The sequence below is a fragment of the Microchirus variegatus genome (genome assembly GCF_963457635.1).
Source record: "Microchirus variegatus genome assembly, chromosome: 16".
Taxonomy (NCBI): Eukaryota; Metazoa; Chordata; class Actinopteri; order Pleuronectiformes; family Soleidae; genus Microchirus; species Microchirus variegatus.
In genome coordinates, this window is record NC_139817.1 from 4,135,261 (window position 1) to 4,159,006 (window position 23,746).

Here is a 23,746-nt window from a genome sequence, read left to right on the forward strand (position 1 = left end):
TGGACTGTGGGAGGAAGCCGGAGAACCCGGAGAAAACCCACGAACACACGAGGAGAACATGCAAACTCCTTGCAGAAAGGCCCTTGTTCCGAAGTTGTTCCAAACGGGGCTCGAACCCAGGAACCCGGGCCCTTCTTGGAAGTTTTTTCTAAATAGACATGGGTCGTTGAAGGTGTTTGAATTTTGTGCCAGAAAGAAATTGAGTGGCGTCATAACAAACAAGGGTTTTTTGGGTGAATTTGAGGGAATTGGTCCCGGAGGGTCCTTGAATTTGATGTCAAACAAGGTATGGGGCTGGTTTTCTGCTAACAGACAGTAGGGGGCAGTAGAGATAGCCTCCCCAACCTCCCCACAACAACAACACAATGATTCTGTAACTGTGAAATTAGGGTCCTGGTTTGAAACGTGTAAAAAGTGTGAGGTCGAAGTGACCGACTGACCTTTGACGTTGACCCCGTGAATTTCTCTGTACTCCACGGAGTCGTTCACGTCGATGATGGACGCCGTGTGGAAGACGAGCGACGCGCCTCGGCAGACTTTCCTCACGAAGTCGGCGTCTCTGATGTCGCCCTCGAAAACGCTCAGCTTTGTGCTGCCTCTACGATCTGTCGAGAACAAAAATGTCACAAAAAACCCCTGAGAAGAATTGCTTAATTATTGCAGAAATACACGTTTATAATAATTTATTAAACTCAATTATTATTACAATTTATTTCATGTCTATCATGGGCAAAGTTGTGCTAAAATTACCATCGCATCAATCAGTTATTCACAGTTTAAAATCCCAATATTCAGATTTTTTCAAAGATTTATTAAACCAAATAATCATCTTGATCAATTAGGAATTCTGTATTAAATGTGTCAATAAATCTTTATTGAACCCTTATATTCAGGGTTATCGATACATTTGTTTGCATCATTCAAATGTTTCAATACAAATTGTGCTTTATTGACTAGATTAATCGTTAGTTATTTAAATCTCATATATTTTTATTAAATATTTTGATTAATTATTGCAGAAATACGTGTTTATAATAATTTATTAAACCCAACAATATTACAATTTATTTAATGTCTATCATGGGTAAATGTGTGCTAAAATTACCATAACATCAATCACTTATTCATATAGAACTTCTAAAAAGGTTTAAAATCCCAATATTCCGATTTTTTTTCAATACAAATTTTGCTTTATTGACTAGATTTTTCTTTAATTATTTAAATCTGATATATTTGTATCAAATCTTGATATATATATATACAAGGTATACAGATATACAAGGTTAATGCCTTTTAACAGATTTAAACACTTTTTAAACACACATTTTTATTAATATAGATTATTAAATGCCTGTATTCCTATAAAGTAATATTTAAAAAAAACAGATTTTTTTTTTTTTTTTACCCTCCAGTGTGAGTAAAACCTGCGGCTGCACGTGTTTGTCCAGGATCCGGATCTCGGCCATCTTCTCTTCCTCCAGCAGCAGCTGCACCAGCCTCTTCCCCAGGAATCCACAAGCTCCCGTCACCACACACACTTCACCTCTCAGAGACATGTCCTTCTCTTTGTCCTTCTGGCGGAATGACGGCGACGTCTCAGTTCGTCCACTTTTTGTTTGAAAGACCAGAAGAAAAAAAAAAGAAAAAAAAAATTGGAAGGGTTGGCTCTGCTGCACAAAACGGGGGGAAGGAACGTTTTTCTTTGTCAAGGACAGTTGCTGTTGCCGGGAGATACAGCATGACAACTTTTTATCTGGATGTTCAGGGAGTGAAAGGGAAGACAAAACATGTGACGCAGCTGGAAAAATAACATGAACATTCAACTGACTCCTGACGAAATACACAGTAATATATGTCTCATTGCTACTACTACTGTTTTGATGTGGAATGATATATAGTTCGCAATTAAACATCAATATATTAACGTAAAAGACATTTTAACTTTATATTGAGTTAAAAAATTGAAGTAATTTGGTTGCACTTTTGCCGTTTTCTCGATTTTTAATAAAATAATGTTCCATTGCATTTTGAATCCCAATTTGTGTGGCCACTTCCTGTTAAAACAGGCCACTTCCTGTTGGAAGAATTGACAGCAGTTTCCAACATTTAAAATATAACGGCTGTTTCATTACATTTTGAAAAAAGTTATTCTTGTTTCCCGAAATACAGATCCAGTCGTGACTGTAGAACTTTCTAGCAGTTGCCCAGCGCGTACAGTGCGAAATCAAAGGGCGATTGTCATCAAAGCAGTCGTCATCAAAGCTTTGATCGCCACCACAGAAATCCCAGTTTGTGTGGCTACTTCCTGTTAAAATAGGCTACTTCCTGTTAGTAAGTAGTATTCTTAAAGAAAATAATACACCTTTTTTATTTGATTGCATGTTAGTGGTAATTATTATAAAATGAAAATACATGTTTTGTCATCTTTCATTTCGCCACCAAATCTGTACGGGAATCCCGATTCGTGTGGCCACTTCCTGTTAAAACAGGCCACTTACCTGTTGGAAGAATTGACAGCAGTTTTAAATACAACGTCTGTTTCATTACATTTTGAATAAAGTTATTCTTGTTTCCCGGAATACAGATCCAGTCGTGACATCGCCACCACAAATGTACAGAAATCCCACTTTGTGTGGCTACTTCCTGTTAAAACAGGCGACTTCCTGTTAAAACAGGTCCACTTCCTGTTTGAAGAATTGGCAGCAATTTGGGGGATTTTAAATGAAGTCATGTTAGATTTCATTTGAGTTGTTATTCTTATAACATAAATACACATTAGGGGGTTATATAGGGTTTGTTTTGTGCCATTGCGGGTAACAGGAAGTAGCCACACTTTTTGAATTCTTAATCTTAATGAATACTGTAATTTCTCAATATTCCAAGTATGTAGCTCAAGCTCAAGTTCAAGGCCAAGATAATCTGTTAAACTGTTTCACTGTGGCATTTCAAGGTGGACTTCATCTGTTTTCCTATGTGCAGGGATGATGAAATGCATTTGTAGTGGTGGAAACTGAGTAGCGACCTTTTGGTTTCTAGCGCCCCCCCCCCCTCCCCTCTAACTTAACCACAGTTTCATTTAAAGCTCAATGTTGACAGTTTGTTATTTTAAAATGTAAACTCATGTTTACCAGGAAGTCCTTCAGATTGAAATCTCAATAACCATAACTCATGTAATATGAAGTGTTTTTGCAGAGTCGCGGCTGTCGTCGGTCTGTCTGCTGTCTTATCTGGAGTTGAAGGATGAATTTCTCAAGGCTAGTTTCGACATTATTTATGTACATCAGACTTTTCAAGGTGTGTGTGTGTGTGTGTGGGTGTTTGTGGTTGTAGCTGCAGAAGGACTTGTTGAGACTAGTTTGGCCTTGTTGAAGCTAAAACTGTGTGTTGAAGAAGCTACGGTTTTGCACCAAAGTGAACTATAATTGCACTACAAATTGCTGATTTTGTTTGTTTGTATGTGCATGTTTTATGTTTTCAGGCCAAGTTTTGAATTCCCTATTTATATTATGTGAATTATACATCCTTTGTTGTCTGTTTGTGCTAAAACTAGTTTGGCTAGTTTTTAGCTAGCTAGCTAGTTCTGACCATCTGCTTGTTTTACGGATACTAGCAGACCTTGCAAACCTTTATTTTACAGTGACACTGACTGTATGAAGTGGTGCTATGACATGCTATTATTCGTTTGTACAGTTTAATACTTTTCAAATCACATTTAAACACATTTCAAGCATTTAATATTCCACGGCTATGGAATCTTACAGGACAAATACAAAATGGCCGCTGATGTGCTGTTTCTGCACCCATGGTGACAAAAATCACGTCAATAAATGAACTTTAGAATATTTACATATTACATAATACATTTTCTAAATAAATTCACACATTTAAACCTGGATATTGTGTTGAATAAAAAAAGAGTATTATTGTTTGAATTAAAAAAAAGGATGTAGCCGCAACATGCTTTTGCTAGCAATTTACCATATTTTCGTATATATTCGTGAAAAGGAAGAATTTTTTGGGTAATTAATCTCAGCAAGAGAAAATATATTCTACCAGAAAATGCAGAACACACACACACACACACACACTGTCACAACAAAAACAAACATTAGCATCAGCTGATTTAAAAATAAAAATAAAACTGTAATATGATTAATATAATTATTCATTAATTAATTTCAGTTTTTCAGTGCAAAAAAATGCAGGTATATATGTTTCTTTGTTTTTTGTACTTAAAAAAATCTATTTACTCTTATTTATAGTACAGAAATGTGGCGAAAACTGTAAAAATATCAAATTCCTTAGGCACAACATTTTTGATAAATGTGGCAAATGGTGGAAAAATAAATATTTTATGTCAAATACTCTGTTAATCTATTACATCACTCTTCTAATGTTCTTATGTAAACCATTTTTTAAGACTTAAACCTTATTTATTGTTTACTCCGGTTACTTCCTGTTACATTTTTTATTCATTTTGATTTTCCCAAAATTCCGTCTCTGTGTTGTTTTTGAATATTTGTGTGTCTGTAGATAAACTCTCAGCTCTTGGCCGTGGGCAGTGGACACTCCTGAATCTGAGCCTCGTCCACTGAGCCCTCGGGCAGATGCACCGTCATGGTGCAGGCCCGAATCCCGCCCAGAGGCTCCAGCACGTTGAACACTCGCTCCCACACGTCGTGTTCTGGGTCGTAGCGCTGCACAATGTCCACCATGCACCGGCTGTTCCACGAGTACCCTCCCACCACGTAGATCTGCCCGTTGAACACGGTCACGCCCACGTCGCTCTGGCCTCGAGGCATGGCCGCCACCGTGGTCCACTGGTCCGCCCGCGGGCTGTAGTACTCGCAGCCCAGGACGTCGTCGTAGTCGCTGCTGCCTCGGAAGTGGTTCCCGCCCATGACGAAGAGCTTGTCCCCGACGGTGCACATGCAGTGCAGGCCGCGCAGCTCCACCATGTCGGCGCGGCGGCTCCACGCGTCGACGGTAGGGTCGTAGCACCACAGCTCCTTCTGGAAGGTGTCACGGGTGATGCCGCCTGAGAAACCAAAAAACTATTAGTCATCTTCTGCCGCTTTATCGGAGAACACGCAGGCTCCGGGTCGCGAATCCTGGCGCTAACCACTCATAGTTACCAGTAAATTTATGAGGGCGCTACAGCTATGTTGGACTGTAATTGGAATAAAGTATCTGTAAGTTCACTAGTTCACTGCTAATGTTCACTAGCTAGCTTCACTTCTGAAGTAAACACACTTTTATTCCATTGTGTCCATGTAAAGATAGCTTCTATATTTGACATGTAGCCCCTATCTATAGTGTTAGTACATGGAAACTCTGGGTTGAGAAATCTGGCGCTAACCTATCGTAGTTACTAGTAAATAATAAAAATAATATTTTGAATTGGAATAAAGTACCTGTAAAGATACCTGCTAGCTGCTTCACTAGCTAGCTTCACTTCCACTTCTGTCGTAAACACGCTATATTTGCCCTATCTATAGTGTTAGTTACAAAAATAGTTTCCCAGTGACTTTAAACCTTTTACTGAGTACTTGATTTCTTGTTAGGGGTGATGTCCACTGCTGGTTTTGGGGTGATGTCTCCTCTCTCTTGGGTCAGTCGGTCAGAGTTTTTGATCACGTATGTTTTGTGAGTCCTGTACGACAATAACTTCTGCCCATAAAGCCTGTGAAGGTTTTCAGTCATTCAGGTCATAGTCATCTCCTGTGGTTAGCTGTAAGTTGTTTTTTTGGTCTGTTTTCAGCATGAACTGAAACGCACTAGGGTATGGCTTCAGTTTCAGTACAGCGTGGAGTGGAGGCGACCACAGGTGTTTGTGTTTCCTGCCTCTCGGTCCGACAAGCGAAACTTATAAAGTCTCCTCTCGCTGTGAGAAGCCGGTTTCCTGTCCAAGGTTGCTGAGTAACCTGGCCCCCGAGATCAGGCTGTGAGGCAGCTGGTGGGAGTCTGACTGCCACTAAACAGGAAGTGGTTTCTCACAGATAAGACGAGCTGTCGTCGGTTCAGTTCATCTAGTCAAAGTGGAACTGCGTAGAGAATACTTTTTTATATACTCTTTATCACAACCCCTGTATGAGTAGAAGAAGCTCCAGGAGGTTTTGTGACATTTTAAAAGAGGCCATTAAAACATTGCAAGTAGGTCTGTGGTCGGGATGTAAATGCATGGATGGGTTTTCAGAAAACACCCTCAATATTTGTTTCGTTGCAGGCTAACACCCTTAGGGGTACATTTAAAGGGTCTTGCACTGTCTAATACAATTGTATACGAAGTAATAGTAACTTAGTTATTACATCTTTTACAAATGATTGATAAAATAAGCTTCGTCAAAATGCATTGTTTGCCAGTCATGTGCGAGTGTGTTTACCTGAAATGTACATGAGGTCTCCATGAACTGCTCCTGCATGTCCGTAGTGAGGCTCCACCATACCGGTCACAAACGTCCACTCATTTTTCTTCAGGTTGTAGCACTCCACGGTGTCTGATCAGAGAGCAACATTGGGGGGGTCAAAGTTCAGGCTAACTGAAACTCACGTTTTTTCCCAAAGGCAACAAAAAGTGCTTCTCACCGATCTCTCCCGATGTGTTCCTTCCTCCCACGGCAAACAGCTTCCCCTTCAGAGCGCTGAGGTGGAAGAAGGTCCTCTTCTCGTTGAGCGACGCGATCTGGAGCCACTTGTCGAAGCGCGGGTCGTAGCGGTAGGCGCTGTCGATGGCCGTCTTACCTTTGGTGTCGTACGTGCTCTGGCCTAAAGGGTCAACGAGGAACGGAGATGCGGTGCGGTAAGTAACGGTATCGCATCCTATCATGTACTAATAGACTAGCTAATGGACAAAGATGACAACAAAAGTAAACTTAACATAGACATTGGAGTTTCTGATTCATGTTGATATTGTAGAATCTCAAGATTGGAGTGATATCAGTATTGGTCAGAATTCAGGGTTGTGATATCAGTATCAATATCAGAAAGAAGTCCCATTGGGCCATCAAGAAAAATGACAACCTCCCTGTCCTGACAGTTAAATGTTTAGAGTGTTGAAGCACTGACCTCCAACAATGAATAGGAAGCCGCCTAGTAGAGCGACGCCATGTTGGTAGCGCGGCACCTCCATGGGCTGCAGCGCCCTCCAGTGGCCCGTCTTCTCGTCGTACAGCCGCAGCTCTCGGCTCACCACCAACTGCTGCCGCATGACGCCGCCCAGCGCCAGGATGTGCGTGGAGTCCGAGCGTATCCGCGTGCGCTCGGTCTGCAGCGTCGGCTGCATGAACGGCATCATCTGGTAGTTGCTGGCCTCCAGCAGGAGGTTGACGCAGGCCGTGTCGGAGCGCATCAGGGAGTCGCCGCCTTCTTCTTCGTCGTCCTGGGAGATCTGGATGAGCTCGCAGGGGCTCATCAGAGGGAAGCGGATGTGGCGCATTAGGGCGTAGGCGGACGAGCGGCGCTCGGCGGGTTTGTGATCCACCCAACTTCGGGCGATGTGGTAGAGCTCCAGTTCAGAGAAACCTTCCAGGGAGTTGCTGGCCAGAGCGTGAGCAACGCTGGTCTCAGAGAGCTGGAGGTAACGGCCGCTCTGGACCATCGCGGAGAGGTTCTGGCTCAAGAACTCACCTAAGTTTGAAAGGAAAGAACAATAATTCTAGAAAAACAAGCTGTGTTCACCTTCATGTATGTATTTACAGCGGTATAACAGAGATTTTACCCTTTGCTATCATTTTAATAACCCTTACCTATATTCAGCTGAACATCCTCCAGATGCAGGTCAGTTGCGATGTGTTCGACTTCCACGCAGTTGTCAATCGTGATCTGTGTCGGTGAAAACACGTGGATTAAATTGGATTATTACTTTTTTCGGCTAACATCTGACTAGCTTGTTGTCTGTTGTTGCTGTTAGCAAGTTTGGGGGTCGTACCTATGTTCCCCGGGTCCTATGTTCCAGGGTAAAGTGTTAGGGTAGGGTAGGTTTAGGGTAATGGTAAGGGTAAGAGTAAGGGTAAGGGTTGGGGTTGGGGTTAGGGTAAGGGTTAGGGTAAGGGTTAGGGTCCTATGTTCTCCGGGTCCTTTTGGGTGAACAGCGGGGAACATAGAACCCTTTTTTAGAGAAAGGGTCCTATGTTCCCCTGTCACATACAAAGCGGGGAACATAGGACCCGGGGAACATAGATACGGTCCCGCAAGTTTGTCGTCAACTTTTTGATGAGCCGTTTTTTATATCTTAGGTTTTTAATTGTTTAATCTTTGTCCTTGTAGTCGTCCAAACCCGAATTACAAGAGCGTGGATTGGAAGGACAACCTGAAGAGTTCTGACCTTCAGTGTTCTGGATTATAAAACAAGGGAAAACCTCTCACCTCGTTGCTCAGGAGCTGATTACAGAAGCTCAGCACGGGCATGACCTGCAGAAAGTTTGCAGCCTCCAGCGTCTCCTGCAGATTCCCCATGTCCAGGCAGACTTTGGACGTGTAGATGAAGTCGATGATGTTCTTTAAGCCCAACTTGGTGACGCCGTGCAGCTTGATCTCCCTCATCTCTTGTTCTCTCATGCCTCCTACGCAAAGAACAGAAGGACAAGGTGAGCGCACATTCAGCAAAACACATGAAAGACATGAGAGACAACGGCTAATCCAAACAAAAGTCAATATAAAGACCGGGAGTTAATTGTCTGAAAATGAAAGAGAGCGCTGACTTCTGCATTTTAAATTCCCACATGTAGAAGTGAATATCAGAATGCCAACACATGCTTCCTCCTTTATCGGTCGACTCCAGGTACACCACATGTTTCTGTTTCTGTATCTATGAGTCAATAAATGCTCGAGTGAGTTGTATAAGAAAAAAGAACCGCACACCTGTGAACATCGCCTTGAAGTAGTCACTGGACGACGCCATGATGACCCGGTGCACAGGGAACTTCTCTTTGCCGTCACCTGGAACCAAGACGACGTCGCAGAGAGTCTCGTCCGCCCGAAAATGATCACAGCCCTGAGGGTTAAAACTGTGGGATTAAGCTACCGAACATCTCCAGGAGGACGTCGATACAAAACGAGACCATCAGAGTGAACTACCTGCAGCACAGCTGCTCCGTGGTCAGTGCTGCCAAACACCTTGGATAGCGGTCGAGGAGGAAGTTTGGGCTTTGTCGCTTTGTCGGGGCGCTTGGGCGGCGTTCCCACCGGGAGGACGACGACGGGAGCAGGTGCAGGAGGCGGAGGCGGAGGTGGAGCATCGTCAGGTGGACGAGGCCTGTCATCTGGAGCAACCAAAGTACAAAATGAAAAAACGAAGCAAATACATTTGGCAACCCTTAAAAAAAGTCTGGTCCTAGTCCTTGGGTGAATTCCAATTCCTTGCTTAACCCTCAATCTCAAAAATGCGCTCTTTCTAGTGCAAGTACTGTCCCGATACTCAGAAAAATTCAGTTGAGGGCCAAGTTTAACGGATCGTAAATAAATAATCCTGACGTAAATGTGTTCTTCTTCTTCTTCTTTTTTGGAGTTGACAGACCGGACGCAGCTTTCGCGTTATTCTGCCCCCTACAGTCTGAAGACGTATTTGCGTTTAAGGGGTGTCCCATTTCTAAGTGACAAAATAACCCTCAACACTTGGTTTTGAGGGCCAGTTAAGATTGAGGCTTGAGCTTCAGGGTTAAGATAGGAATTGGAAATGGCCCTTAGTCTCTGGTATTGACTCCTCTGGCCACAAATATAGTACGTCTGCTTTTGCGATGAACATCTCTGTTTCTTATTCTTTGCTAACAACATATTCAAACCCAAAGGGTCTCACACCTTGGTGAGCAGGTATTTCAGGCGGAGCAGGAGGTCTCTCCGGCGGAGCCGCAGGTCTCGGTGGATCCCTGGACTGATGTCGGCTGCCCAGACGGGACAGCCTGCGGCTCAGCCTGCCCGGCCCACTGTCCTCCCCATTTCCCCTGCTGAAGAAGAGGAGGTGTCTGTAACTCGTCTTAATTTATTTCATTCTCAATCTTTTGTCAGCTGCTTCCTCAACGCCGCTGACCGAATGTCTGTTTTCGTAGCGCGTCTCCTCCATGTGACCTTAAAAGGAGGAACCAGTGAAACTGTTTTCATCCTAAAACAGCTTCTTTTGAAACGGTTGTGAAACTGACACAACTCCAGGCGACCCTTACAATACGGGAAACATTGACATTGAGTTTACACTACGCATAAAAAGGCAATGTTTCAGCCTTGAAAACTTCATTTTTTATGATTTTATACCCCAAAAAGTGAATGATTTAGGAATCCAAATGTTTAAGAATGTCACCCTCTTCGATCCCATATATTATCCTACCCTTTATTCACAATATACATGTCTTCAATTTCAATGGTTATTCTGTTAATTTCATGAGGTATTACCATTTACCATCACTGCTTCCATTAAACACAGTGACCTTTGACTTTACCACACTCAAGCTCCTTCTCATTTGACCCATTACCGTGTAATAGTGAGACATTTTACGAGAAAACATGACCAAACGGGAGGTCGGGGATGACGTCTATCTGCCTACCTGGAAGAAATCCTCCTCAGCAGCCCGGACCCGAGGCTTCCCTCCAGCCTGTTTGTCTATAAAAACCAAAACTAAGACGTCTGGGATGGAAACGCTGAGCGTCAAAGCTCCGCTGCACTTGCACCACAGAGAGAGTTTGTAGAGACGAAGCATCCGAGGCAGCATCACCGATCCTTCTGCTCAAACCGAGACCTCGCTCACTTCCTGTGCCACTTCTCCTTCCGCACCTTGACTCGAACCTGACCACAACGTAGATGAAACCGATGGAAAAGATGTTTTAAAGAGTTTGCAAACAGCTCACACTTACATTTAATGATAATTTTCATGTATACGGTATGTAGTCATAGATAAAGGTGATTAATGTAAGAAATGCAATATATCAAGACATAAATTGCCCCATGATGTGTCACCAGAGACTGAAATACTGTACAGTATTTGTGATATATTTGGCTCATATCGTGGGCTATTTAAGCTAACGTGTCCCCAAATAAGGTTGTGTTATTGACTGTTATTGACACAGTATTTGCAGCATATGATGTGCCCTGTTTGCTTCGTCAAAGTCAGGTAGTATTTTTTAGTCATTTGAAAGTATTTTGATACGGTATTTGCTCTGTTTGTATTTCCATAATGGCTTCAGAGTCATGGTGGTGTCTCCACTGCCCCCTACTGTCTGTTAGTGGAAAAAACAAACAGAGGAAGCTTGTGGTTCCACTAGTGCATGAACGAGAAAATGACAAGTAAGATCTTCAGCAGGTGTTTATTAAATCACAACCATTGGCAGCATCTCACACCATCATAGTATATGTCATTATTTATAACTATCATTACATTAAACCCCAAAAGAAGTTGTTTTTGTTTTTTACAATGACTGCTTTTAATTCCCTTCAATCCTAACATTCACTAAAACCTTCACTGTGTCCACCTGCTAGATCTTCCACCATCACTTCCTCAACCTCTCACTCCTTCATTCTGGCATGAACACTGATTGTTCTTCATAAAAAAGTTTTTATAACAGCTGCCTTCATGGGTAAGTATTGAAGTGAACGCGTGTCACGTTGACTCAACACAGTCTTTCTTATTGGGCCAGTGCTGCGCTCTGCTGGTCAGAGTTTAGAGGCCTGAACAAGGTTCCTGTTGATTTCAGACACGTTCCTGCAACCTGGAACGAGACGAGAGATATTATGAGACTTTGATGCTTTTAGTGGAGACAGAATGTTGTCGTGTTTGCATTAGTGAGTCCGACTCACCTGATAAAACCATGGAGAGACGGAACTCATCGTTCAAGATTTGCAGAACGTCCCTCACTCCCTCCTCACCCTGAAACATCACATAACAACGACCAGTTTCCTCAGCGGTTCTGACTCATTAGGACCAGGTCTCAATGAGGACTGCTGGTCCAGACAAGGTCCGGGACAGAGTCATATATCAGTGCTGTTGTCTTACCTTGTACGCAAGGCCCCACACCGCCGGACGGCCAATGAAAACACACTTGGCTCCCAAGGCCAGCGCTTTCAAAACATCGCTTCCTGTCCTGATGCCCCCGTCCAGATAAACCTCGATCCGGCCCTGCACCGTGTCCACGATCTCCGACAGTGCGTCGATCTGCGGAGTCAAGGGTCACACATTCTTTGCAACGTTTATCTCTCGACGACTACTTTGAAACATTCCAAAAAAAAACTGGTGGTCAGTGAGTACCGTAGCGGGGCCGCCGTCCAGCTGTCTCCCGCCGTGGTTGGACACGATGATTCCCTGGACGCCATGCTCCACGGCCAGCTCGGCGTCCTCCTTGGTCAGGATGCCCTTGATGATTATGGGCAGGCGGGTGATGGACTGCAGCCAGTACACGTCCTTCCAGCTGATGGACGGGTCCAAGGTGTTGGCCGGGATCCCGTACTCCTCGGGAACTGCGGTCTCCTGTGGGACCAGTTGAGCGGGAACCAGAAATAAAACTTGTGTAACCCCAACCCTAACCCTAACCCCAACTGATTCTCCTTGGAGTAAACCAAAGGGTCCGATGTGAATATTTACCTGGAACACTCCGTCAAAGTTCTTGACCTTGAGGTGCGGCGGGAGCTTGAACTGGTTGCGGATGTCGTCGCGGCGCTTCCCGGTGTACGGCACGTCGACGGTGAGGACCAGGGCCTTGTAGCCGAGCGCCTCCACGCGGTGCACGATCTGCTCCGACAGCTTCCGGTCCCGGTAGACGTAGAGCTGGAACCAGCGGTAACCGTTGGGTGCAGCCGCCGCGATCTCCTCCACCGAGCAGGTGGAGTAGGTGCTGGCGATGTAGCAGGTGTTGACCGCCTCGGTAGCTGTGTAATGACAATTTCGTTGAATTTAATTTAAACCCATGGGAGTTTTTTTCAATTGGGAAAATTGACGGAATTTTGCAACCCTTGTAGAGACGCAGTCCTCACCTCGAGCTGTGGCCACCTCGCCTTCATGCCAGGCCAGGCAGTGAAAGGCAGTGGGCGCGATACCAACTGGGAAACTGATTTCCGTTCCCTGCACTGTGGTTCGAGTGTCGCTCACCGACACGTCGCGCAGGATGCGAGGCCTCAGACGGATCCTGGGAGTGAGGTATATGGATGAATGTGTCTCAAGGGGGAGAGAAATTGTAATGATGTTGAATTGAATGTGTGGATTAGCTGTTTGTTTTCAACCCTCGTTACCTTTTGTAAGCCAGTAGATTGTCGTCCCTGGTGCAGCATTCGTCGGCTCCAGCTGCGTAATAGTCCCAGGTGGCCTTTGAGAGATGCTCCTTCGCATACTGCTCAAAATCTGTTAGACAAACTAAAGGCATCTCTGCACAGTGACCTCCCTCTCTGTTGGGGGGGGACAGAGATCAGACATTTTAACTTCAGAAGTCCCTGAGATTAGCCACATACTTGTACAACTGCCTAGCGCGAAACTGAATGCTTTTCCAGGCTCCTCCATGCTTCAAAATCCGCAGAAGAACTACTTGTAATCGGGATGTGCAGGAATATTTACGCACATATTATTTACTGCTCGTGCATTCACAGGCCCGTTGCGACAAGGCAGGCAAACCCGAGCTGGCCTGGGGGCCCCATGACTTTGTAGTCTAGCTTCTATTTGTGTTTTTAATATCTCTGATAATAATTATGAAGTCACACCAAATTAACTTACATAAAACAGTAGGGGTGAGATGTTGTTATCTTGAATTCAAGAAGGTTTCAAACAACTTCAAATGACACAATATGGAAAACAACAGTTACGAAACAAAGACAAGGAGAAGAATGAAAACCCCTGTAGGACAACAACTCACAGGTGAGAGCAGGTGAAAATCCAGATGTAAAAAAGTCAGCCACATGAGCAAAAATATTACAAAGAAAAATGGCACAAAAGTGACAAACAACACTCGGAGAACACGAGAAACAAATGACAGGGAAAGGGATGAAAGTGCACGATATAGAAGGAACTGAGCAAATAAACAGAACCGGTCCACCTTCGTCCTGGAGGCTCAACTGTTGGAGCAGAAGCCGTTTTCCTGGAATTTTACTCTGAGTTTGTGTGTTTGTCTCTGTGTACTCATGCTCAGTCACAATCAAACACAGCATGTGTGTGTTTATATGTGAGAGAGTGAGTATATATTGTATGTGTTGCCTCTTTAGGACCTGTTCTGTCATACAACACTGACCTTGTCAGGACCAGTCGAAAAACTAGGTAAGATTAGGGACACCACTTTGTTTAGGATGTGCAAACAAATGGAAGTGTCCTCAGAAGAATAGCTTTGCAAACCTGTGCTTGTATGTGTGTGTGAGTGGGTCCCCTGCTCTTGTTGTGTTAACACAAGCTGGAAATGTGCTGATGGTGACAATGGTCGCTATAGTGACCGTGCGGCCCCCGACAGTACATACAGTACATTTACATGCTCTGTACATACAAAACCCACATGCTAACACATACCATACATTCTGCTGTCATCTGCCATGTCGGTAACCGTTTAACATATTCAATAATAACAATTAAGCCAGTTATTCCCACCAAAAACACTGATCTGTTGACCGTGTTAATTTACAATTAACCGTAAAATATTAACATTTAAGTATACAAAAACCACTCATGTCATTGCAATAGCTTGACCTGTCCAGTAGATGGCTTAGCAGAGCAAACAAAATCTTTTCCCTCCCTTGAGTGGACCAATTTAGTGATTGAACCCAAACCCTCACCATAACCTAACCATACAACATGTCTTCACCTTAAAGTGTAACGTTGTACAATCTTGCTTTTTGTCCCCATAAGGAAGACAGGTCCCCATAATGTAGGTGAGTAATCACATTTAGGTCCCCAGAACATGACACATTCAGATTCACGGTCCTCACCCCTTGTCATTGTTATTGCTTGACCTGTCCAGTAGATGGCTTAGTCGAGCAAATGAAGCCTCAAGACTATACAAACTTGCTTTTTGTCCCCATAAGGAAGAGAAGTCCCCATAACGTGAGTGTGAAATCAAGTTTACGTCCCCACAACATGAATAATTACTAGAACAACACAGAGAGTAGATTATGTTTTTTTTTTTACTCACTGTTTACAAATGTTCATTCTCAGCAGATCTTCTCTCCTGGTGACAGACTCATAACCTGAGGAATATAATACAGACACTTCATCATCACGGCTACTACAAACAGATATTACTGCAGTACTATTACAACTACTACTAATACAGATCAGATACTACTGTAGTGCTACCAAAATGATTGCTATCTACCACCAATACAGATACTACTTCAGTACTACAACAATTACTGCTATCACCAACACGGATACTACGGCAGTACTGCTAAAACTACTGCTACCAATACAAGTACTACTGCAGTAATACTAAAAATACTGCTACTACCAACACATATACCACTGTAGTATTAATAAAACTACTGCTACTACAAATACAGATACTACTGCTGTACTACTAAAATTACTGCTACTATAAAAACAGATACTACTACTGTACTATAATACTACTTCAACCAATACAGATACTACTGCATTACTACTAAAACTACTGCTACTACAAACACAGATACTACTGCAGTACTAACACAAGTACTGCTACCACCAAAACAGACACTACTGCAGTACCACTACAAATACTGCTGCTGCGAATACAGATACTACAACAGTACTACTAAAACTACAGGTACTACCAACACATATACCACTGTAGTATTACTAAAACTACTGCTCATACAGATACTACTGCTGTACTACTAAAATTACTGCTACTATAAATACAGATACTACTACTGTACTACAATACTACGTCTTCTACCAATACAGATACTACTGCATTACTACTAAAACTACTGCTACTACAATACAGAATGCTTTTTTTAATGTGCGAGGGAAATACATGTTTACTTACATGGTACTCATACAAGTACTGTCAAACAACTACTACAAGTATTACAGTAACAGCAACACGCAGTACTACAAATAAATCCTCTCCAGGGATTTAACTGGTTTAATTTAATCCTGGACTTTTACACTGTTCTGTAATAATTATTTTCTGGAACACAGTGTTGTGTAGTTTTCAGCCATGAACACTAGAGGGCAGTATGACACAGCACAAATAAAAACATAGTCTCAGCGCTCTGCTCAACATCTGTGAAGCAGGTCAACCCGAGCAGACTTCAATACACTTTAAGTGTGTGTGTACATGTTTTTATGGACTCGTGGGGACCGATGTTCAAACCTATCGTTGTGGGGACATTTCGTCAGGTCCCGAAAAAAACACGTTTGTGTGTGTATATATAACTATAAATGACCTCTGATGCCAAACCTGTTGCTTTTGTAAACACAACACACAGATTACAACACTAATGTCGTTGTAGCAACATAAAATATTCTAGTTTTACTTTTACGACAATAATAATTAAAGGTTATTAAATTAACACTCGTAGATACAGCAAGATTTACGACATGCGTTACATATTCACGTTATACATAAAATACATGGGAATAACGCAAATAATTGTCATCATTAAATATATTATTTTTATCCTTCATGTTTTACTAAAGAATATATATATATATATATTCATAACCCATATTCATAACCCATATACATACATATACATATATACATAAATATATATTTATGTATATGTATGTAAATATATTATATTAACATACATATATACTTACATGTTCTGTATATATATATATGTTTATACATATACATACATATACATATATATAAATAAATATATATTTGCATACATATATACTTGTATAAACATGTTCTGTATATATACTAACATGCACTGTGTATATACACACATATATACATATACAGATACACATACATATACTTACATGTTCTGTCTACATATATACTAAAATGCACTGTTTAGATATATACATATAGATATACATATACATATAAATACACATATATAATACATGTATATATATATATATATACAGCTAAGGTTAGGCATTAATTAGTTATGGTTTAGTGATAACATTTTCGTTATGAAATTATAGAAATCAATGCAATGTGTGTGTGTGTGTGTGTGTGTGTGTGTGTGTGTGTGTGAATGGGCCTCTGTCCTGTGCAGGCGCTGAAAGGAAGGTGGCGCTCTCTGAATGGCAGCTGTGAGCACATTGTTCAGGTGAGTTTCTAGAAAACCTGCCGTTTGTTATTTTAACACGAGTGATCCGACACAACACACACACTTGGTAGATGAGATTAAATCAGATTAAATCAGATTAGATTAGATTAGATTAGATTAGATTAGATTAGATATGTCACGTTCATGTGTGAGCGGTGAGCAGCTCTGTCTGTCTGTCACCAGGACATCAACACGTCACGACTCCATCGCATCAAAATGTCCGATAGAGGAAAACGTTAGAGTAAAAACGGTAAAAGAACGTAAATAAATAAAGTATAAAGTAGACTCACACACACACACACACACACACACTCTCTCTCTCACACACACACACACACACAGTGTAAATAAGAACACAATCATTGTCTTACCTTATACTGAGCTACTTTTCCAGCTTACGGTGAGTGATGGTGTCCTTCTCATGTGACAGGGCCGTGTCAGAGGGTGACCCCCCACCCCCACCCCCCACCCCCCACCCCCCACCTACCACACACACACACCACGACCCCTCCCCTCACAGAGTGTGGCCCCTCCCACCAGTGCGGCCTCACGTCAGCACTCTGACCCTTTGGCCTCTTTTCTCTTTGTGCCAAAAAAAAAGGTCAATGGTCCGTCTTTGTCTTTGTCCTCGTCCACTTCTCTGCTGTCTTTTAAAATCTTTAAACTCTGTCTAACTTTTCGCCTCCTTGACGTCTTCTCTGTCTCTCGCTCACGTAGCGTCTCAATCCGTCCTTCATTTAAATCCTACACTCGATGTGTGAGAGTTTGTCAGTCAGTAACCGTGAGAAAACTCTATTTAAATCTGATAGTTGATGACAGTTAATCATTATTTATTAGTAGTAATAGGTCCAAATAACAAAGGAAAGAAAGTTGTAATATTACGAGAATGAAGTTGTTATATCACGAGAATGTAGTCGTTATATTACGAGAATGTAGTCGTTATATTACGAGAATGAAGTTGTTGTATTATGAGAATTAAGTCGTTATATCACGAGAATGTAGTCGTTATATTAGGAGAATGAAGTCGTTATATTACGAGAATTAAGTCGTTATATTACGATAATTAAGTTGTTATATTACGAGAATGTAGTCGTTATATCACGAGAATGAAGTTGTTATATTACGAGAATGAAGTTGTTGTATTACGAGAATTAAGTTGTTATATCACGAGAATGTAGTCGTTATATCACGAGAATGAAGTTGTTATATTACGAGAATGTAGTCGTTATATTACAAGAATGAAGTCGTTATACTACGAGGATGAAGTCGTTATACTACGAGGATGAAGTCGTTATACTACGAAAATAAAGTCATAATATTACGAGATGTATCATTAATTAATAATTGCTCCGTGTTTCTCAATTTGTCGCAGTTTTTGTAATTTTTGGTTCATTAATAATGACTTTTTTCCTCATAATATAAAGAATATTCTCATAATATTAGAACTTTATTCTAGCAATTGATATATTGCGACTTCATTCTCATGGAAGCTGAAAAATCTGAGAAAACTCAAACCAATTAAAATTATTATTATAATAGTAATATATGTATGTGTATATGTATATATTGTGAAAAAAATGATGTACACATCAATACATATAAAAACAAGCACTTTTACATGGAAATGTTGTGGAAAAAATATCACCGTGAATATTTAAATTTGCAATATCATAGTGGAATATTGTTATATCATTATATAATGATGTATATATCTCATTATATTGACATATAATGAGATATATATCTCATTATATTGATATATAACGATGTATTTATCTCATTATATTGACATATAATGATGTATATATCTCATTATATTATATTGACATATAATGATATTTTTGATATTGACAGATTTAATTTGCATCACATACAGATATATATATATATATATATATATATATATATTTATATAGACCAGACTAGACACTCATTGGCCCTCAGGTGATTTTACTTTGACACCCCGTCACTTACTTAGTTAAACAATAGTCTGAGAGTTTATATATCGTGATAAAAAACGTGAACCACGAGAGATAAAAAAAGCTCCAGAAACTTCTCCACCTTTTTTTCCAGCAGAGGCCTCGGTCTTGACAGGTGTTTTGAGGGTCTTTGACGTATTTAACACAGACGTCTGAACCTTTTGAAAGTTTGAGCGTTTGTGTTTTGTTAACTGCTCCCAAACCCCGTAAGTGATTGATTGATGGCGATGTCACAGCGTCACACACTCTCTCTCTGCTCTCTCTCTGCTCTCTCTCTGCTCTCTCTCTGCTCTCCACGGACGAAAGAAAACAAAACAAAACAGAAGAGAAGAGAACAGAACGCCTGGAGAAGTTGTCGAAGCATTTGAAAACACCAGTGGGGGGTTTTCGGCTAAATTAGATTCTCTCGCTCTTATTTCATTACGGCTCCTCAATTGAATTTACTCTTTGTAAATATCTCTGGTAACAGAACCAGAGAAGCCAGTGGGCTGTTTTCTGAGTGTGAGGATTTATGTCTTTTATTTCGGGCGTTCGCACCGAAAAGGCTTGCGAAGGTGGAGCCAAAGGCTAAACGTGACGAGCTGGTGGACCTCCGTGGGGAGGGTGTGGGTGTTACCTGGAACCGAGAGGAGGTGCAAATTGTGTTAATCCACAGCTGGCTGGGCCCGCGATGCTTAATAACCACAGAGTCAGATCTGGAACCTTTTTTTTTTGCTGGACGTTTTTTGGGCTTGAGTGGAAAACCTCTTCCACATGCCGGTGGAGGCTCTTTCCCCCTCGGGGGCCGCGAACCCCAACGCGCCGCAGCACATGTGTGTTGAATTGTCAAGGTGTTATCACGGCCTGGCGCCGCTCACAGATCCTCCACCTCTGTCTCTCCCGGGTTTATTATCAGACTAAATACGAGGGTCAATAATCTGTAATCTGTGCGGCCGACGGCTGATTAACGCCGGTGCACAAAGGTTCTTGAAATAATGAGATTTTACTCTATACTCTATTTACTTTAAAGACCAGATATTAGACATCCTGTAACAAAAAATAATCCGAATTTTTAATTCTGTCTTTTTTGCCCGTAAACAAGTATATATTATATATATATATATATATACACACATGTATAAATATATTTGACATATCACTGAAAACTATCAAAGAAAAGTTGCATTACTTAACGATAAAGTAAGTGAATTTATTATTAATAAGTCATTGTTTAACCATTAACTAAACATTAATTATTGACCTAACGATTAATTGGTGCTAAAATTTAATTTAATTTAAGCATCGATTAATCATATATGTATATAAACATACATACAACATATTTTCTAAGATTTATTTGATATTGATTTTGTGATTTTGTGACTCAAATGATTAAAAATCTAATAGAAAACACTTCATAATATTGAAAACGGTGAAAACTGATGAGGTTTTAAAAGCTAATAATAATAATAATAATAACAGTAATTTAAAAACAGATGTTAATATTAAAACAAATGCAATGTTATTAAAATGAGTTGATTAGTTTTGGACATTTAAAAATATGTGTCATTAATGATTGTAATATATATATAGTTTTAATATTTATTTCCACTACATATGTATGTTTTTAAAGTTTTAAAGTTTTAAAAGTGTGTGTTTCATTTTCTTTACTTTACAAAACCCCCACTTTATATATGATATGTTTAATTACACTTTTATTTGTTTTGACGCTTGAAAACCCATTTACTTATGTATGAATACATTAAATAACATTAATATTAAGTCTTTTTGACACTAAATTCTACTCTTTTCTTCTAAAAGTCGCCACGAATCAGCGTTTTGAGGTATTTTTTATCGGGACAATGAAAGTTGTAATAACTGACGTTTGCACATAGAGACTTTCCAACCTTTATCCAGAATTAAACGTTTAAATAAATAAAAAAAATAAAAAAAATAACAGGCTTGATCTTTTTTTTTTTTTTAAAGTTCCACAATGTAAGAAAATTTAAAAACTGGCTCGTGAGCTGAAGATATCAATCAATCACTTTCATCTCCTTGTGTGTGTGTGTGTGTGTGTGTGTGTGTGTGTGTGTGTGTGTGTGTGCGCCAGTGAATTGTTCACAGAACCAGAACCGAAGCGGAGGAGCGAACACATCATTGCCCATAAATGTCATGTCGCGGCTGAATGATGGACGTCCATGGACTTCATTTGATGTCTGCGAGACATCTGAGCGTCATTCACAGTCCACACGGCCCTCACGCCATGGAACACACACACACACACACATTCTTGTACTTGCTGCATACTGAGGACCAGCATTTCCACTTAATAAATCAACACAATTACAAATATCTACTTCATGAATGACATCTATATCGAACTACTGGTTGCAGTACCATAACATGTCTGCAGGTGGAGCCCCAGAGCAAAAAGGGCTGGAAAACTGTTTCGATTTTTTTTTAATTTTTGGTCCAAAATTTTACAAAAACATTAAAGTTATACTATGTCAACCAAAATTAAAAAAAAAAATTTTTACCAAAAAATTTTGGTCCAAAATTTGACAGAAACATCATTCAATACTGTCGTCCAAAATTTGAAAAAATCTTTGACAAAAAAAATTTGGTCCAAAATTTGACAAAAAAAAGTTGGTCCAAAATTTGACAAAAAAAATTTGGCCCAAAATTTGACAAAAAAAATTTGGCCAAAATTTGACAAAAACATCATACTATACTGTCGTCCTAAATTTGAAAAAATCTTTGACAAAAAATGTTTGGTCCAAAATTGGACAAAAAAAAATTTTTTGGCCCAAAATTGGCAACTTTTTTTTCAAAAATTTGACAAATTTTTTTTTTCAAAAATTTGACAAATTTTTTTTTTCCAAAATTTGACAACATTTTTTTTTCCAAAATTTGACAAAATTTGAGTTTTTTTTTTTTACAAATTGACTATAGCATGCTATAGCAACCTAAGGAAGTGATTTCAGTGAAACAATCCGGTCTAGGCAGATGGCCGCACAACTTTGACATCTTTCACATCTATACACATAAAATGGAATTAAATGAAACTAAATGGAACTAAACCACTTGTCGACCATAGAAGTGGCTAAAACGTGTTGTTTGCACTAATTTCTGCTGGTAACTCAGCCATTGATTGCATATAACCAGCTGTGAATGGGCGATTAGCTGCCTGTCGATATTAGCGCTGAACGTCATGTAATCGTGTGAATAACACCCAAGTGAATTCATTGTAACAGGACGGAGATTATTTCTACATTTTCATTCCTGTGACGTGTTTGCGAAAAAACCTTCTGAAGAAGAAGAACCACTTATTTTCCTCCAAAAGGAAACAATGTTCTCTGTGATATAAAAGAGCCTTTGAAGACGATGATGTGTGTGTGCGTCGTTTTACTGGGGTGAATACTTGAACTCGCCTTGGGGACACAAAGACTTTATGAAAATCAAAAAAAAAAAGACACATAAAAAGCACATAAAACTCACAGAGTGCAGCTATTCTGCTTAATAATATGTAATAAATACTCTGGAAAGATTCGCTCTGATCATAGAGAAATCAAGCGAGCTTTGATTTACTGCCTCTGTGAAAGGAGAACGCCACACGATCGTCCTCCACGCCGCCCTCCAAAACCACTTTCCTTTCGCTCTGCTTCCACGTTTTCGGCCTCATCACGAGGCTCGGGGGCTTTTCTTTTCATGTGTCCTCGGGGCTCATTTGGAAAAACAAAAAAACCCAAAAAACTTCACGTCCAATCAGCGGCGGCTGAAACGCGAATCCGCGGTGACATTTTCCGTCTCTAATCAGCTCCCGCCGTTCCTCCGCTTACACCATTATGCAAATGACGACGCAATAACCCGCTCAATTAGACCCAAATCAGACTCGTCGCTCATCCCCGATGTTTCCTTTGTAAGACGAGGACGAGGACGAGGACGAGGACGCACGACTGTGGACTCTCTGACCTCCGCCCACTGAAAACTGGCTCTGTTTACATGGACACAATGAAAATATGTCTGAAAACTTTGATCCGATACGGCACATTCAGAAGATTTCCTCAGTGGGCTGGTCCAAGGTGGAAAGAGTTCTGGAATATTTTACCACTATTTTAATAACATTTTACTGAAGTACAAGTTTACTTAAGTAAGTAAATGTACTGGTTTAAGTAGCTCGCTTAAAATGTAGTAAGAGTAAAAGTTACTTACTTTTTTAACAAGGTTAAGGTTTTGTCCTCATCGTTCACCTATCTTCATCATTCACATGTCCTCATCATTCACATGTCCTCATCGTTCACCTGTCCTCATTGTTCACTTGTCTTCATTATTCACTTGTCCTCATCGTACACGTCCTCATCATTCATTCACCTGTCCTTGTTGTTCACCTGTCCTCATCGTTCACATGTCCTCATCGTTCACCTGTCCTCATCGTTCACATGTCATCATCGTTCCCTTGTCTCCATCGTTCACCTGTCCTCATTGTTCACTTATCTTCATCGTTCATTTGTCCTCATCGTTCACCTGTCCTCATCAATCATTCACCTGTCTTCATCGTTCACCTGTCTTCATCGTTCTCTTGTACTCATCGTTCACCTGTCCTCATTGTTCACTTGCCTTC

The 23,746-nt window shown here is 40.8% G+C and overlaps 3 protein-coding genes across 3 annotated transcripts in view; all 3 read right to left on the reverse strand.

The window, feature by feature from the left end:
- Nucleotides 1-1,556, reverse strand: part of hsd3b1 (hydroxy-delta-5-steroid dehydrogenase, 3 beta- and steroid delta-isomerase 1) — a gene marked incomplete at both ends in the record, with an annotated part of 2,776 nt that extends 1,220 nt beyond the window's left edge. Inside the window, 2 exons of the mRNA XM_083902865.1 lie at nucleotides 441-605; nucleotides 1,406-1,556. Of these exons, the coding sequence (XP_083758991.1) occupies nucleotides 441-605; nucleotides 1,406-1,556 (316 nt within the window). The remainder of the gene's footprint in view (nucleotides 1-440; nucleotides 606-1,405) is intronic.
- A 2,985-nt stretch (nucleotides 1,557-4,541) lies between these two features.
- On the reverse strand, nucleotides 4,542-10,697 carry LOC310938373 (kelch-like protein 9; the record flags this gene model as incomplete). The annotated part of the gene is made up of 11 exons (XM_083902866.1): nucleotides 4,542-5,038; nucleotides 6,384-6,497; nucleotides 6,586-6,765; nucleotides 7,066-7,626; nucleotides 7,746-7,821; nucleotides 8,365-8,561; nucleotides 8,860-8,992; nucleotides 9,076-9,260; nucleotides 9,796-9,938; nucleotides 10,025-10,149; nucleotides 10,533-10,697. The coding sequence occupies 11 exons, from the start codon at nucleotides 10,695-10,697 to the stop codon at nucleotides 4,542-4,544; spliced, it is 2,376 nt and encodes a 791-aa protein (XP_083758992.1).
- Nucleotides 10,698-11,635: 938 nt separating this feature from the next.
- Nucleotides 11,636-13,356, reverse strand: hao2 (hydroxyacid oxidase 2 (long chain); the record flags this gene model as incomplete). Its single annotated transcript, XM_083902652.1, has 7 exons — nucleotides 13,205-13,356; nucleotides 12,950-13,101; nucleotides 12,561-12,844; nucleotides 12,228-12,446; nucleotides 11,976-12,134; nucleotides 11,780-11,849; nucleotides 11,636-11,691 (listed from the first exon to the last, which is right to left on the reverse strand). The coding sequence occupies exons 1-7, from the start codon at nucleotides 13,333-13,335 to the stop codon at nucleotides 11,636-11,638; spliced, it is 1,071 nt and encodes a 356-aa protein (XP_083758778.1). The 5' UTR covers nucleotides 13,336-13,356.
- Nucleotides 13,357-23,746: the final 10,390 nt, after the last annotated feature.